General features: G+C 49.6%; 1 protein-coding gene across 1 annotated transcript in view; it reads left to right on the top strand.

Moving 5' to 3' along the window:
* The window catches only part of PIGL (phosphatidylinositol glycan anchor biosynthesis class L), a 79,142-nt gene extending 65,740 nt beyond the window's left edge, over positions 1 to 13,402 (top strand). The window contains exons 5-7 of the mRNA XM_060258870.1: positions 4,443 to 4,474; positions 11,683 to 11,816; positions 12,374 to 13,402. Of these exons, the coding sequence (XP_060114853.1) occupies positions 4,443 to 4,474; positions 11,683 to 11,816; positions 12,374 to 12,472 (265 nt within the window). The 3' untranslated portion in view covers positions 12,473 to 13,402. The remainder of the gene's footprint in view (positions 1 to 4,442; positions 4,475 to 11,682; positions 11,817 to 12,373) is intronic.
* Positions 13,403 to 17,895: the final 4,493 nt, after the last annotated feature.

Raw genomic sequence — 17,895 nt, forward strand, 5'->3', positions numbered from 1 at the left:
ATGCCAGCAAGGTCATGTTAAAGAGCCTACACGCTAGGCTTCAGCAGTATGTCGATCGGGAACGACCAGAACTACAGCTTCTGCTCCTTACCTCAGGAAAAGTCCCCTTTTCATGGATTCTCCCTCCTTCCCTATTGCAGTAATACACCTTTGAATACATGAAGCTCCTTTATGCTGAATCAGACCCTTGGTCCATCAAAGTCAGTATTGCCTGCTCAGGCTGGCAGCAGCTCTCCAGTGTCCCAGGTAGAGGTCTTTCACATCACCTACTACCTGGTCCGTGCGATCCTGGGGATTGAACCTGGGACCTTCTGCATACCAAGCAGATGCTCTGCCACTGAGCCACTGCCCCTCCCCAACCAGAGCAATGTCTCAGAGGACAGCCATGTTTGTCTGCAGTAGAACAGCTAGATTCGAGTCCACTAGGACCAACAAATTTCAGGGTGTGAGCGTCTGAGAATCACAGCTTCTGTTGACGTTGAGAGCTTTGACTCTTGAAAGGTTATCTCCTGAAACTCTCGTTGGTCTCTGAGGTGCTCCTAGACTCGACTCAAACAACAGAGCAAAGTCCACTTCAAAGGCAAACAAGCAGGTCCTGAGCAGTCCTCTGCCTTGATTTAAATGGAACCAGAGATGGAGCAGCAGTAATCTACTAGTAGTGTTCTACTAGCCCTTGCTGGTGGACCTCCTGTCTGGGGCAGGGATGCTCTGTGTTCTTGGTGCTTGGGTGGGCACAGTGGGAGGGCTTCAATTGTCGTGGCCCCAATGGTGGACCTCCTGATGGCACCTGGGTTTTTTGGCCACTGTGTGACGCAGAGTGTTGGACTGGATGGGCCACTGGCCTGATCCAACACAGCTTCTCTTATGTTCTACTGGTGGCCTTTGGGTTTTAGCCACTGTGACACAGTGTTGGACTGGATGGGCCACTGGCCTGATCCAACATGGCTTCTCTTATGTTCTACTGGTGGCCCTTGGGTTTTAGCTGCTGTGACACAGTGTTGGACTGGATGGGCCACTGGCCTGATCCAACATGGCTTCTCTTATAGATAATTAGATTAGATAATTTTATTTGTATCCCGCCCTCCCCGCCGAAGCAGGCTCAGGGCGGCTAACAATATCATACAAATTTCAATTATACAAAGAAAGCAAAAGACACAAAATTACATTTAAGCATTAAAATTCTGATTAAGTTTAAAAATTAGTTAATTAAGTTAATAAAAGTGCTAATACTGTTCTTTTAGGATGGCGGTTATCATTAGCAATTTCTTTCTTCGTCAGCAAAAGCCAGTCGGAAGAGGAAGGTCTTGCAGGCCCTGCGGAATTGTTCAAGGTCCCGCAGGGCCCGCATTTCCTCTGGAAGTTGGTTCCATAGGCTCAGGGCTACAGAGGAGAAGGCCCGGTTACGGGTACATTGCAGCTTCACCTCTCTCGGCCCGGGAGTAGTCAGCAAGTTTTTTCCGGCTGACCTCAGTGCTCTCTGGGGTTCATATGGGGAGAGACGGTCCCTAAGGTAGACAGGTTCTCGACCATATAGGGCTTTAAAGGTAATGACCAGCACTTTGTAACGAACCCGATATATAACTGGCAGCCAGTGCAGCTCGCGCAGTCCAGGCTGTATGTGCTCCCATTTAGGAAGCCCCAGCAGCAGTCTAGCCGCTGCATTCTGCACCAGCTGCAGCTTCCGGGTTCGGTACAGAGGCAGCCCCATGTAGAGGGCATTACAGTAATCCAGTCTCGAGGTGACCGTTGCGTGAAGTACCGTTGCCAGATCTTGGCGCTCTAGGAAGGGGGCCAACTGCCTTGCCCGCCTTAGGTGGAAAAAGGCTGACTTGGCGGTGGCTGCAATCTGGGCCTCCATTGATAATGAAGGCTCCAGTAAAACTCCCAGACTCCTAACCCGGTGCGCCGCTTTCAGCGGCGCCCCGTCGAAGACTGGAAGAAGTATTTCCCCTTCCCGAGCGCCCCGACCCAGACAAAGGACTTCTGTCTTCGCTGGATTCAATTTCAGCCCGCTCTCCCTCAACCAAGTTGCCATGTCCTGCAAGGCCCGGTCTAAATTCTCAGGGACGCAGTCAGGCCTATGCTCGTAGGATTTGGTATGGGAGAGCCAGGTTCAAAGTTACCCTTAGTCCTAAAGTGCACTTGGGGACTCCAAACCATTCATTCAGGTGCACCAAACTCAGGCTTGCAAAGAAGTATTCAAAGGGTGATCCCCCCCCCCCCAAATTTTTTTGCCTTCAGTGTAGACTACTGTAACTCACTCTACATGGGGCTTCCCTTGGGGCTGACCTGGAAGCTCCAGCTGGTCCAGAATGCAACCCCGCGGGACCTGACAGGAACCCCCAGGATGACACACATAGAACCTGTGCTACTTCAGTTGCACTAGCTTCCCATGGAGCACTGGATCAAATTCAAGGTGCTGGTATTAACCTTTAACACCATTTGCAGTCAGGGGCCCACATACCTCCGGAACCACCTCTCTCAATAAGCCCCCAGTAGAGTTACGCTCAGGCACAAAAAATCTCCTGGTGGTTCTTGGCCCAAAAAGAGATCAGGCCTTCAACCAGAGCCGGGGCCTTTTTGACCCTGGCCCCTGCCTGGTGGAACTCTACCAGAGAACATCCAAGCCCTTCAGGATTTGCTACCCTTCCAGAGGGCCTGCAAGGCAGAGCTGTACAGCCAGGCTTTTGGTAGAGGACAGTGATGGGACAATAAATAATCTGGCACTCTCAGGTTCCCCAACATGTGGAATTCACTGCCACAGGAGGTGGTGGCGGCCACAAGTATAGCCACCTTCAAGAGGGGTTTAGATAAAAATATGGAGCACAGGTCCATCAGTGGCTATTAGCCACAGTGTATGTGTGTATATAAATTTTTTTGCCACTGTGTGACACAGAGTGTTGGACTTGATGGGCCGTTGGCCTGATCCAACATGGCTTCTCTTATGTTCTAACCCCACCCCCCTTACCTACCCTCAGAAGTTACGGAGTGATACTGTTATCTAATTTATTCATCATCTGAATTGTTGTTTTTTAAATTAAAATCTACTGTATTGTAATGTTATTTAATTTGATTGATTTAGATTGTCTGGTATTTGTAGAGTGTTTTATCTTGATGTAAGCCACCCTGAGCCCTGCGTGCCAAGAAGAGTGGCCTAGAAGTCTGCATAATAAATCAATCCATCTCAGCCTACCCACAGACTGTTGTGAAGATAAAACAGAGAAAGGAAGAGCAACGCCCTGACCTCGATAGCTCGGGCAAGCCCGATCTCATAAAACCTCAGAAGCTAAGCAGGGCCAACTGTGGTTAGTACTCAGATGGGAGACTGTCCTTGAAATACCCAGTCGAGAGGGCAGAGGCAGGCTTTCAGCCACTGCTCTGAATATCCTCCAGGCCCCCAGTAGGGGTCAGTCACCAGAGGTTGACATGACTTCCAGGTGCAGACAATGCACACACACACCCCTAAAAAATGCAACAAAAACAAGGGTGGAATTCTAGCAGGAGCTCCTTTGCATATTAGGCCACACACCCCTGATGTAGCCAATCCTCCAAGAGCTTACAAAAAAGAGCCTTGCAAGCTCCAGGAGGATTGGCTACATCAGGGGGGTGCAGCCTAATATACAAAGGAGCTCCTGCTAGAATTCCACCCCTGGACAAAAATTTTAAAAAAGAATAAGGGAAGATTAACATATGCCATCCTGAGCAGTTAGAAGAGGATTTGGGTAGGGGTGGATGGTGTGTTACATGCTGTCAAGTCACTTTCCAACGTACGATCGTCCCATGAATCGTAGGTGAGTGGTTGTGTGCGTTAGCGTATTAAGAGGTGTCAGGTCGCTTCCAGCTTATAGCAGCCAGGGCCGGCCCTGCCACTAGACAAACTAGGTGACTGCCTAGGGTGCCAGCCTTCTGGGGGCACCAAATTGGGCACCCGCTATGTGACTCAATGACATTATCAGTGCAGGGTGGGTGCCAGAAGTTACCCTTGCCAGACAATCTAAGGCCGGCCCTGCTAGCAACCCTATTAATTAGCGACCTGGAAAATGTCCTATTGTAAACAGCCTTGCTCCAGTCTTGCAGACTGGCAGATCAGCCCAAGGAGGGCTTGTTTTGTTGCAGGAACTCCTTTGCCTGTTAGGCCACACACCCCTGATGTAGCCAGTCCTCCTGGAGCTTACAGGGCTCTTAGGATTGGCTACATCAGGGTTGTGTGGCCTAGCAGGCAAAGGAGTTCCTGCTACTCAAAAAGCCCTGAGCCCAAGACTAATCAAGGAATCTTTGAATTGATCAGTGCCCCGATGAAACTGATGCAAAGCTTGCAGCAGCTGGAAGTCTGACCTCAGGAGGTCCCCAGCGCCACTCCTTGAGGGTCAGTTCTCTTAAGAAGAGTTGGACTTGTTTGTTGCGGAGTCTCTACTGACCAGTGTGTTATTTGGAATTCACAGGTACCTGCACTCGGAGAATAAGCTTCCAGAAGGTAGGTGACAGCACACGATTTTACATACCACTTGATTTTAGTTCATTTCATTCATTTGCATGTGGCCCTTTGAGGAAACCGATTAAAAACAAGCCGATGGCAATAAATAAAAAGCAAGCAGAAGTAACAACAGACGAATGTTTTAAAATGGCCGCAACGAACAAGGAAGACAATTTGTGTTGGATGAGCTGCAGTTAAGTGTAAGGAGAGCCAGTTTGGTGTAGTGGTGAAGTGTGCGGACTCTTATCTGGGAGAACCGGGTTTGATTCCCCACTCCTCCACTTGCACCTGCTAGCATGGCCTTGGGTCAGCCATAGCTCTGGCAGAGGTTGTCCTTGAAAGGGCGGCTGCTGTGAGAGCTCTCTCCAGCCCCACCCACCTCACAGGGTGTCTGTTGTGGGGGAGGAAGGTAAAGGAGATTGTGAGCCGCTCTGAGACTCTTTGGAGTGGAGGGCGGGATATAAATCCAATATCTTCTTCTTCTTCTTAAAAACGAGATATAATTAAGCAAGGGGGGGGAAAGTCAACTTTTCATCTCCTGAAATTGGCCCCATCCAGTGTTTCTTGGGAATGATCCAATCAGAGCATGGGGGCTGGTTGGAGGGCCCTTAGCATGAGGTAGCTTTTTAAATAGGAACAGCCCCCGTGGCGCAAAGTGATAAGCTGCAGTACTGCAGTCCAAGCTCTGCTCACGACCTGAGTTCGATCCCGGTGGAAGCTGGGTTCAGGTAGCCAACTCAAGGTTGACTCAGCCTTCCATCCTTCCGAGGTCGGTAAAAAGAGTGCCCTGCTTGCTGGGGCGGGGGAGAAGTGTAGATGACCAGGGAAGGCAATGGCAAACCACCCCGTAACAAAAAGTCTGCCAAAAAAAGTCGTGATGTGACGTCACCTCATGGTAACAACTTGGTGCTTGCGTAGGGGACTACTTTTTACCTTTACTTAGGTCTGTCAAAAAAGGAGCCCCGTGGTGCAGAGTGGCAAGCTGCAGTACTGCAGTCCTAAGCTCTTCTCCCAGCCAGAGTTCGATCTTGGCAGAAGCTGGGTTCAGGTATCCGGCTCAAGGTTGGCTCAGCCTTCCATCCTCCCAAAGTTGGTAAAACGAGTCCCCAGCTTTCTGGGGGTAAATTGTAGATGACTGGGGAAGGCAATGGCAAACCACCCCGTAAAAAGCCTGCCGTGAAAACGTTGTGATGTGACGTCACACCAGAGTCAGAAACGACTGGTGCTTGCACAGGGGACTACCTTTTTCTGGGTTCCGCTTTGCATTCTCAGATGCTGGAGAACAGCCAGCCAGGGACGGTTCTTCCCTTCATGCCCTGTTTGTGCGTGCCCCAGCAGTGTCTTCCACCAAGCCCCTCTTGGGAATGAAATGCTGGACTAGGAGGAGTTTGTTCCAACCTAGGAATCCAGTTGTTGCTTTCTGTCAGCACCGTGAGCAGCAGAAACCTCTGGGCATGGCAAAACCCCATAAGTGAAGGGTTGCTGTTGCGATAGCAAGCAGGAAATAGGAACGGGGGAGGGGGGGGGTCTTTCCCCCAAAAGATCCAACGAACAATTTTGCATCCAGAAGGGCTGCCCTTGTCAATTGGCTAGATCAAGGGTGGCCAGACTGTGGCTCGGGAGCCACATGTGGCTCTTTCACATATATCGTGTGGCTCTCAAAGCCCCCACCATCCCATCGGCTGGCTTGGAGAAGGCATTGCTCTCTTTTAATCACTTCTCCAAGCAAAACCAGCCAGTGGCTCGGAGAGTGCATTTAAAGCTGAAGTTGCCTTCTTTCCACCTCTCCCTCCCTCCTCCCATCTTTTTGGCTTCCTTCCTTCCTGTCTTGTGGCTCTCAGGCATCTGACATTCATGTCTTGCGGCTCTCCAACATCTGATTCTTATTCTATGTGGCTCTTACATTAAGCAAGTTTGGCCACCCCTGGGCTAGATTCAAGCGGCTCCCCACAGACGGGCCCTGCACCCGAGGGGCCCCACCGTCCGGCCGCAAATCCCGGCGGCTGCTCCAATTGCGTCACGCTTTCCCTGACCCACAATCGCCCAGGGTCCAGGGAGCTCCCGTTTTGCTGCTTACGCTAAGCCGTTCCAAATATAGCCGCAATTCCCGGTATGTCTTAATTTGATCTGGCAGGCATCAGAGGCTGTACATTAGAAGGGCTTAAGCAGGGCGGGGTGGGGAGGACGAAGGTGACGTCAGGGCCTGCCCGGGCTGGCTTTAGGGCAGCCGAGAAAGCACGTCTGTCTGCAGCAGCCACCTGCTCGCTTGTCTCTCGAGCGGGAACCGGAGCCTGCAGGAGCGGCGGATTGGATGGGACGCCGCCGTTCTGCAAATGCCAAAGTTTCCCGGCCTCTTCGGCGAGGCTGTCGCGAAGATTCACGTTCGGTTTCCGTAATGCTTTTTGCTCTTTGTCCTCAGCCGTCGAGGAGAAGAGAGACTCCCTTCTTCGTCCTCCCCCAACTCTCTTGACTAAAGGGAGAAGGCAGGCAGGGTGCAGAACACTGTTCCCTCTCAGCTGAGTGAGTGTGAGCCGGCTCACAGTTTTTTAGCCTCCCGTTCACACATTTTAGTCTTCGATCTGGAAGGAGGACCCCAGAGCACAGCAATTTATGCAGTAGCTCAAAACGTTCGTGCCGGTAGCTCACGAAGTAGAATTTTTGCTTATAAGACTCTACAGCTTAGAAAGGAGCATTGGTACAGAACTGGAGGCTCGGGGACTTGGCAGGGCCGGATTAACAATTAGGCCAAGTAGGCACTGGCTTATGGGCCCCCATGCCTTTAGAGGCCCCTGGCTGGCTGCCCCCTCCATTTCCCCCCTGCTTGCAGCCCTCCCAGCCTGCACAAGCAGCCAGCAACTGAGCCGCTCTTTGCCTGACTTGCCTGGTGCGGCTGCTGCCGGCGTTGTCACCAAGTCTGCCTCTCCCCCACAGCTTTGTCAAAGGGGCATTTGAGAAGGTGCCTGCCGGTGGGGGTGCACTGACTCTGAGAATTTGTGAGGGGGCTCCTGAGATTTTGACTGCCTGGGGGCCTCCACGGGGTTTATCCAGCACTGGCTGGACATACTGCCATTGGGGGATAATAGCAGCGTTCGCATACCTGTGCAGATCCAGGGTCTCGGCTCTGACCAAGCCCCCTGGGGGGCAACAGTGGCTCTAGTCCTGCTCGCTCTGCAACCCCAGCTAGGAAAGAGGAGAGAGAACGGAGGAGGCCCTTCGATGCCCGGTGGGCACTTAAGCATCGCCTGCAGTCTCAAGGGTCCAGCTCTGGAGAATTTCAGGCCTGACTCTACAAGCCTCTCTGACTTCTGTTCTGTGCCTGGCTGTAAAGGGAGGGGAGAGATAGTGGGGTGATGGAGCCCGGCGGGGGGGGGGGGGGCTTGCTGTGTGCATGGGGGGGGGGGGAATTGGATGTTTGAACTACCGTCAAAGCTGACAGGACATCGACTCGTCCTTGCAAAGAATCCCAGTCTGCGGGGGGGGGGGGGGTGGATTTGTAAATGCAAAACAGCCAAGGACCTTTCTTGGAGCTTCTCTCTAAGAACGTCTTCATCTTCTCACCTCCTATCTTATCTCTGAGGCTAGGCTCAGAACAGACCTCACCGGGCATTTGCCTTATCTTATGGAGTACAGTACTTGATCTCCTTCAGGCAGGCACATAACCTCTCCTTATGGCTCTAGAGCAGCATTTCAGGCAGCAATTAGCAGGATTCAGGCAGAGCTCAGAAATTCAGGACCTGCAAAGGTTTTAAGGCAAACAGAATTAGGCTTGCCAGGTCCAGTTCAAGAAATAGCTGGGGACTTTGGGGGCAGAGCCAGGAGCAAGGGTGTGACAAGCACAACTGAACTCCAAAGGGGGTTCCGGCCATCACATTTAAAGGGACCGCACGCCTTTTTAATTGCCTTCCCTCCATTAGAAAGAAGGATGGGAGCACCTAAGTTGGCGGCTCATAGAATTGGACCCCCTGGCCCAATCCTTTTGAAGCTTGGAAGGTGTTTTGAGAAGAGGCCTTGGATGCTATGCCGCAAATATGATGCCTCTATGTCAGAAAACAGCACCCCTTCAGAGCCCCAGATACCCACGGATCAAATCTCCATTATATCCTATAGGAATCGGTCTCCATAGGGAATAATGGAGTGCCCAGCAGACATTTCCCTCCTCCCCACCTGTTTTCTGATGACCCTGAAGCGGGGGGAGGGCCTCCAAACCAGGATCCCCTGCCCCCACCTGGGGATTGGCAACCCTAGACAAAATGGAGCTGCTTTTGGTTACTTTCTCCATCTGTGTCTGTCTGGACAGCAGCTCTTTCCTGTTCCACTGAAAGTTATGACCAGGGACCAGAAGGTGGAAGGCGGCCCTGCAGAGAGGAGCAGGCCCCCTTCTCAGTGGCTGGGGTCCTCAGAAACAGCGAAGATAACAAAGATCACCGTATATAGAATGTACAAACTCACCAGAAACGTTAGCTGTGGTAGCACTCAAATAATTCAATCCATATATTTAAAAATTGCAAAAAAAATTCAGAGAGTAACCCTACCTCGGTGGGGTAGGGCGGGATATAAATCGAATAAAATAAATAAATAAATAAATAAATATGTGAAAGACGTAGCTGCTCAGAATCCAACTCTGAGCAATGTGTAGATATAAGCCACAAATCAAAGTGCATGCAACGAAAATTCGCAATAAAGTGTAGCCTTTCATAATCGGCATAGGTCAGAGGAATCAAGACGAAGATTCAGGAGGGTCAGTTCTCCTCGAATGTAAAGCTCACATTCCGTTCACACGAGAAATCCCAGGTAGACATCTTGTTCTGATAACCTTCATCCGTGAACCCACTGGATATACAAACCCACTGGACCACCAAACCTACGCAGAGCTCTGTGTTGTCAATCCACAAGAAAATGCAATTGCTTTTCTCTCGTCACAAATTCAAAGCTTGACTAAAGCACTATTTCCAGCATGCTATAGCTCAGGGGTGGCCAAACTTGCTAAGCATAAGAGCCACAGAGAATAAACATCAGATGTTTGAGACCCTCAAGGAAGGAAGGAAGAATATAGATGGGGAGGGAGTGGTGGGAAGAAAGCAACTTTAACTGAATTCTCCACGGTGCTAGCTGGCTTGGCACAGAGAAGTGATTTAAAGAGAGAAATGACTTCCCCCAGCCAGCCAACAGGGCAGTGGGGGCTTCAAGAGCCACAGTTTGGCCACCCCAATATAGACTCCGGTTTGCACATTGCGGAGGGTGGGTCGGACTGCACTGTCCCTCCTCCCCCTTCTGAAGGCAGTTCCAGGACTGCTGTAGAGGGCATTCCTCCATCAGTGAACAGGCTTTGAGCTGGGGCGGCGTAGGAAGGTCGGGTTCAGCCAGACCATTTTAGCATTAGACAGCACCCTCTGCTGGAATTATTCATTTATGACACAAACATGCCTGCCCCCGCCCCCCCCCCAAGTGAGATCAAGACCAAAGTTCCCTCTAATCTCCCTCAAGCAGAGCAGTTCATGTCTGGAGCAGAATAGAATTGCTGTAGTCTTAAAACAATAAGGAAGTGGCAGCACAGTCGAAAGCAAGCAAAAAAAAAATCAACTGGGTACCAAAGTCATTAAAGAAAATGAAAAAAATATAAAGTCTCCTTCGCTTACATTAATACTTGTTCATATAAAATCAAAAACCCCGTGGCGCAGATTGGTAAAGCTGCAGTCCTAAGCTCTGCTCACGACCTGACTTCGATCCCAAAGGAAGCTGGGTTCAGGTAGCCGGCTCCAGGTTGACTCAGCCTTCCATCCTTCCGAGGTTGGTAAAATGAGGACCCAGCTTGCTGGGGGGAAGTATAATGACCAGGGAAGGCAATCGCAAACCACCCCGTAAAAAAGTCTGCCCTGAAAATGTGAAAACAACGTCACCCCAGAGTCGGAAACGCCTCATGCTTGCACAGGGGACTACTTTTACTATTTTAATATCAAATCATTCCAAAACCTGTTATGCATACAATTATATTATTATAACAATACTAAAATACCGCAGACAAAAAGTCCACAGATAGGAGGGGCTCCACACAGTCCTTAATCTTTGCAAATAGCATTCTGTGCACCATGTAGTCTTAGTCGTGGCACAAATTGTTCTGTGTTTATCCAGTGGAGTCCACTTCCTGCAGGAGTCAGGCTTAAAGGATAAGATTTCCTTTACGTGTTCGTTAGGTGGTACAGTACATTTCGCATAGGATTGCTTTTTTCCAAAAGCCAACTTTTAAAAAAAATTCTGCACATAAAGTACAACAATAATGTGAAATTATAAACAGATACATAATGCATAAAACATACACCGACACTCTCAAACACACCAAGAACATAAAAAAAAACCCCACACCTTTGATAATCAAAATCTCACATTCCCTCAAGGCACAAGCTCAAAACAAGCTTCTTTTTAAATGAACCCACAGGTGTTGTACATTCACCTAAAGGTACCCTACAACATCCAAGAGTCAATAGAATTACTGTAGTCTTAAAACAGGCAAGACCCAGCATAGCTCCACATTGCTTGCTGGGTTAACGAGCTGCTGCTCACATGCACAGCTTAGAGGGATCACCAATCAAGGCATCAGGGGTCATTTTGTAGAAAAAATAGGTGGTGCAGCTTATTAGCATAGCTCATTAGCATATGCCGCCGCCCCACCCCCAGCCAAAAGCAATCCGATGCAAGAAAGGAGAGCCCTGCGCAAGCGAGGCCTGCCAGGGCTGGCTAGAGATCCAGCCAGCCCAAGCAGACCTTGCTTATCTGGGGCTCTCCTTGGCTGCCACCCCCACAGTCAAAAGGCCAGGCCAGCAAGTCACCCACCACCACCCAAAATCACATAAGAAGTGGAGAAAGGGTGGCATGGACTTCTCCAGGGGTTAATGAGGGCTGCTGGGGGTGTGGCAAAGCTCCTGGTGGCTGGCTGCCCGCTCTCCTAATCCAGGGATTGTTATGCAGCTGCACCTACTGTTCAATGGACAAGGTATGTGGGGAGGAGGAAAGGGAACCCGCAGAAAGGGTCAGGAGTTGTGCTCCTGTGAGCTCCTGGAAGGATAACAATAATATATATAATTATTGTTATGATTTTGCCAGAACATCTCCCAACAGTTCCACAACCCATTTACCTGGATCAGAACCTGCAGGGTTTTGTCTCTCACCTCTCTAACTCAGCCTGCCCTTTTGCATTCTGTCCCTCTGCCCAGGCTGCCAGGTCCTTACCCTGGAGACAGTCAGCCTCCTCCGGAAGTACCTCTCCATCCTCGACGTCCCCATCAGCTGCCTCCGCAGCCAGGATGCTCTCTTTGTGCTGACCAAAGAGGAGGCGGAAACAGCCAAGGTGGGAGCTGCATGTTATTATTTTTTTTTTGGGGGGGGGGGGGGTGGTCCCTGCAGCCTGGCCCGCTGGAGTCAGAAGGAGCTGTTGTTGAGGTGCCAGGAAGTGTCACATTCAGGGTGGCTTTGGATGAATTAACTTGGCCAGTTGCCGTCCAAGAGTCTTCTGGGATTGGCTTCTCTACAGTGTCCAAAAGGGGAAGCTGGGAAGGCAAGTGGTCCAGGCTGCATCAGATGAGCAATGCCCCACCTCTACTCTCAGGCATGAGGCTCCGTAGGGCTGCCGCCTCCACAGCTTTCAATATACCTGGCTGATTGCACTTTTTCTACAAAACGCTCAAGACCATCTGCTTTGACTTGCAGTGGCTCTCCAGAGTCTGAGGGAGGTTTTTCTGTCTGAGGGAAGTTTTTTCCTCACCTGTTAGCAAGGATCCTTTCTCTGGAGAGCCCAGGGATTGAACCTGGCATCGAGCGGGTGCTTTACCACGGAGTCAGATCTCTGCACAAACCACCCTAGCCTATGTTGGACAGCAAAGGGATTTTGTGTTCTCCTCCTCCTAGAGAGCCATGTGGTGCCACCGCAGCCAGCTGCTCTGGTTCCGCCGCCTGTACGTCGTCTTCTCGCGCTACATGGTGATCAACTCACTTCGCTTCCTCTAATGGGAAAAGGACTTCCGGGGCTTCAAGCGGCTTCAGGATGAGAGAAGCCCAGAACTCCACAAAGCTGCTGTTGAGCCAAGAAGAAGGAGATCCACGCCAGCAAGACCCATGCCTGCTCCTGCTGCACGGAATCGTTTCTCTGGCCAAGATCTTATCTGTAGATTTTACCAGTTCTGTTGTTGTGGTGGTGACTCAGCAGAGCCAAAAGCTTGAGAAACAAAGAGTGGGCCAGCCAATTCTATGGAATCTGGCTAAGAGGGACCTTAGTGGCACGTCATATTCCAGGGGTGGTGAAACTGCAGCTCGGGAGCCACTTGCAGATCTTTCACACATATTGTGCAGCTCCCAGAGGTCAAGGGGAACTTAATGCAGGCTTATTCTCAAGCAAGCATGCTCAGCATCAGGACCTCAGTCAACTGAATGCCGACCCATAGGTAGGCAACCATTTCTGCTGCTTGTGAAACAAGGAAAGAGGGAAAAATAGGCAGGCTTGCAAGTCCTTCTCCTCCAGCACAGAGGTCACCCAGAGACCTAGAGCAGGGAAAGAGAGCACAAGAGCCAAGGGAGCCACTGGAAGGAGGGACAGAATTAAAGAGGGCAGCGCAGGGTTGCCCCTTAATTTCACAGCTCTTGTAGGAGCTGTATTTATGAACTTTGTATTTACTAACGATGTCAAGCGAGATGCAGAATGATGCAAATAGTGGTCAGTGATTTACATGGCACATAGGCGTTTCCTTCTCTCACTGGTGTCAAAAAATAATTCCCTAACCTTTCCCTATGCTGGTCTTATGGGGACCATTATTCCCAGCTTTTGTTTTTTAAAAAGTCTCCCTTGAAGCATTGTCGTGTTGTAAAGTGCATACATATGTATTTCACCTTTCTGTGCAAAGGAAGTATTAAGAGTTTTAATAAAGATGTGTGTGTAATATTTGTTCATGTCTTATGGCTCTCGAACATCTGACATCTATCCTATGTGGCTCTTATGCCAAGACAGTTTGGCCACACTTGTCATATTCTGTTCCAGGAGAGTGTCCTTAAATGATGGTATCAGGGCATTTAACAAAAGTTTTCTTTTTTTTAAAAAAAAGTATATTTTTAATAAGAATACATGGTAGTTTGAAATAAACAAGACTGTCAGGGTGAAGTCAAAGTACTGTTGCTCCCTGATCAAAACCATGAAGCAGGTCTCAAGATGAAGACAGAAATAAGGCCGGCAACTCAAATGGAAGATGTTAGTTGGAGACTTCAACTAGTGTGAGAATCAGAGAGCAGGATTCTCCAGTGGTATGCTTTATTGTATTTTTACAGGGATTTTTAAATATTGCAAGTTTCTTTTAGTTTATAAAAAAGCAGTTAACAAGGTTATAAAGTCAATGGTTAAACGGTGGAGTGGAACCAAGCAATCTGTAAAGTATCACGTGAGCTCACAAGAACAATCTTGAGTCTTCTGGCTTGGCATCTAGGCAATGCCACGCGTGAAAGACCATACAGCACTGCAGTATTCAGGATGAGTTCTCAGACCCCAACCCTCTATCCACTCTGCCCACAACACTGACCCGTTTAAGGACACAGACTCACTACAGTCATGCATAGATTATGCCTAAACAAAGGCCAAATGTATTACACAGACTCCAGTCTCCCTACCTTCAAATGTCATGAATCAATGAAGAAAAACTTATTTCTGAAACAGAGTGTGCCCTTAGCAAAAGGGAGGATATGGACTAGGGGCAGCCTGGCCTCATTTGTACCTTCATCACAGGGGAGGAAGGCCTGTGGCGCAGTGTTAAAGCTGCAGTCCTAAGCTCTGCTCACGACCTGAGTTCGATCCCCGACAGAAGCTGGGTTTCCAGGTTGACTCAGCCTTCCATCCTTCTGAGGTCAGTAAAATGAGTTATCATCCAGTAAAAAGTCTGCTGTGAAAACATTGTGAAAGCAACGTCGCCCCAGAGTTGGAAACGACTGGTGCTTGCACAGGGGAGGGCAGGAGGGAGCTTGAAGGAAGCATATTGCTCTTTGGTGGTCCTGAACCTTATACTTTCTGCCCTTGGAAAAGCTGGAGGTGGAGGGAGAAGTCCCTTCTTGCGTCCCTTCTCATTCAGTGTTTCTGAAGGCCTGGGTCCCTCTTGCAAGCTGCCTTAACACCTGTTGAAGGAATAAAAATTCCTCACGTGCATGTTCTGTGTAATTTTTCTTCTATTTTCAACCCCCCTGGGGGAGGGCGGGGGGAAACAAAGGTACGTGCTGGAGCATTTGCTCTGGGTGGTAACCTGCCAAACTCCGTTTTTTAGTCTCCAGCTCAAAATATATTTCTCTTTACTCGGGACAAACGCCCCCGGAGCAAAAATGCCCACAACTTGAATGCTAGTAGTTCACAAAGTAGAATGTTTGCTCACAAGGCTCCACATCTTTGAGGGAGCGTTGCCTGCTACCCCTTGGTGGGAGTTTTTCCTTTGCTATTTCACTTATTAAGCACACGGAGCACATGCTCATCGCTCAGCTTCTATGCTGTTCCGTGGATACCGCAGGAATTCCGACAAGGGTTCCCTGTAAGCTGAGTTAGTGTGAGCCAACTCACAGTTTTTTCAATCAATCAATCATATTATTTATATCCCGCCCTCCCCGCCGAGGCAGGCTCAGGGCGGCTAACAACATCAATACAATAGCTTATACAATAAGTATTAAAAAGTATTTTTTAGCCTCCAGCTCACACATTTTTGTCTTCGCTCAGGAAGGAGGGCCCCAGAGCGCACTAACTGATGCAGCAGCCCACAACTTTAATGCCAGGAGCTCACAAAGTAGAATTTTTGCTCACAAGACTCCACAGCATAGAGGGAGTGTTGGTCCCGACCAGTGTTCCCTCTAAGCTGAGTTAGCCTAGCTCACAGATTTTTAGCCTCCAGCTCACACCTTTTTGTCTTCGCTCAGGAAGGAGGACCCCAGAGCACACTAACTTATCCAGTAGCTCACAGCTTTAATGCCAGGAGCTCAAAAAGCAGAATTTTTGCTCACAAGCCTCTGCAGCTTAGAGGGAACATTGGTCCCGACTATTTGCACAAGGGCTGCCTGCCGGCCCCACCTGGAGCACTCGCTCCCACCAGCACCCCTTGCTCCGCCGCCTCTCGCCCCGCTCAGGGCGCAGCTCCAAAAGACAGGCGGGGCTGCAGCGCGTGTTCGTCTGGTTCCCATGCTCCTTTGCGCGGGATTGGCCCTTCTCAGCCGCCGTCCGGAAATAAAATGGCGGCCACAGAGCCGGAGAGGGTCCGTGTCTGGGCTGCGGAGTGGAGAAGGCGGGTTCTGGCGCTGGGGAGGGCGGGTGTGGAAGAGCCGTGCTCGGGCGAGCGGCCTGCTTTCTGGCTCGGAGGAGCGCTTCCCTCATCCCGCTTAACATAATTAACAGAGTAGCTGTCACAGTGTGATTGGCCTGAGGAATAGCCCTTTGCTGGGGACAGCCTGCGGGGCGGGCGCTTGCCGTTTTTCATCCCCCTTAGTCGGCGCCCGGCCAGGGCAGCATCCCGTGAAACGGCTCCGAGCCTTTGGTCGCTACTGCTGGGCTGGGAGATTTGGCGACCCGATGCATCTCTCCGCGAGAGTGGCTGATCAGGGTTCGGGCGCCCCCCTCCCACCCCCCTGTCGTCAGTTCCCTCGGGAGCGCCGTAAGACGCGCGTTTTCTCTGGTCCAGCAGTAGAGCGGACTGTGGCTGTGAAACCTAAGTGAGTCTTTCTGGGGCTGCTCGGCTGTGCTTTTGCCTTTGCTCCGGATAGTAGTCCAACAGAGATAACTTGTGGTTTCGTTTCTATGCTGCTTCGAGTCACATCTCACAATGCAAGAACCGCCGAATCTACTTGATAACTCCATCATAATGCTTATAGACACAAGGCTCCCAAGATGTGGGGTGTAAAACTTAATATCATTTTGGAGGTCTGATATTCCAGCATGGGATAGTGATCCCTGTTTGGCAGAGGATGCTGGACTGTGTTACGTGATCCTTTTATATTCCTAAATGCAGAATTGGTGGGCGATTTCCAGTAGTGTCTCTTCTCTCAAAATGTAAACCTCTTCTTGTCCTCGTGGCACAGTTCTGTTAGACACATTCCGCATCCTCTACAGCTTCTTGCCTGCCTGGTACAACCAAACCCAGGATCAGCTTGGGCCAAAACCACATTAAGATGCCTCCAGCCACAGTCTACAAAGCAGCAGCCTTCCCTCTCACCTGTGTGTTTAACCTTAGCTGAATATGTCACTGCTTTGCTCCTGTACTTGCAGACATCCCCTTGGCAAATTAGGCTCCTCTGGGTGCTGATGAGAATGTCTCCCACCTAGCAAAGGCACAGACAAGAAGCCATCATGGATGCCAGCAGCCAGACCACAGCAGGTGGAAGGCTCAAAGCAGACAGGGGATAGGCTAATGGAAACGCTCTCATGATAAAGGGATCAAAGAAAGATGGAGTCCAAAAGGGTACTGGCAAACCGACATTCTCACATTTATCTGGAAAGCATCTTGACCATGCCACCTAGGAATGTTATTGTTTCAGAAGAGACAGAGTTCAGCACTGGACCTACAGATGCCCAGTTAGAGGAAACAAACATAATTAACAGAGTAGCTGTCACAGTGTGATTGGCCTGAGGAATAGCCCTTTGCTGAGGACAGATGCCCAAATATGAGTCCTTTCCAGGGATTGCCTTCTCACCCCAACCTTCACCCTGTGCCGCAGTCTCCACCACCATCTTCTTGTGCTCTGTGCTTGCCACTCCCGTTACTGAAGCCTCACAAACTTTTTCAGTCCCTTCCAGTGCATATCCCCAAATCTACCATGCTTTCATGGCAGAAACCAATTAATTTTTTTGTGGGCTTATAGGAAACCCAGAATTTCTATTACCGCTCTGTATATACCTAATATAATGCTTAATGTAATGCTATATTACAAGGCCTCCAATAAGGCAAACATTATACAAGGCTTCTCTGATGAGCCTCTGGATGGTTGGAGACAAACAGAGCACTTACGCTTTCCCATGCTCTTCCTGGGAAGGCTTATTTTTGGAATCTTCCCAAGCATAGGCACAAACTGCCAATCCTTTCTTAGAGTCATTGTTAAACATTTGGGACAAAAAAATTAGGGTTTTTCTTCCTGGAATATCAGTTCTCATCCTTTTTGAACCAAGCATGGTTCCCTCCAAGTAGAGACCAATCCCTTGGTTGCATTATTTTCAACTCCAGCATCTAGCAATTACAACTGTTCTTCATAAAAACTCGATCAGACCCTTTACAACTTTTGAAATTCTGCTAAAGAACAAAAAATCTAATGGATTCAGGACTCATCTCCAAACTGTATAAAATACTCCTAGATGATACCAAAGAAAAACAGCACATTATTTACGGCAAGCAGACTGTCAATACAGAATAAAAGAGGAGCATTGGGTCTGA

Source organism: Heteronotia binoei, chromosome 18 (assembly GCF_032191835.1).
Source record: "Heteronotia binoei isolate CCM8104 ecotype False Entrance Well chromosome 18, APGP_CSIRO_Hbin_v1, whole genome shotgun sequence".
NCBI classification, from domain to species: Eukaryota; Metazoa; Chordata; class Lepidosauria; order Squamata; family Gekkonidae; genus Heteronotia; species Heteronotia binoei.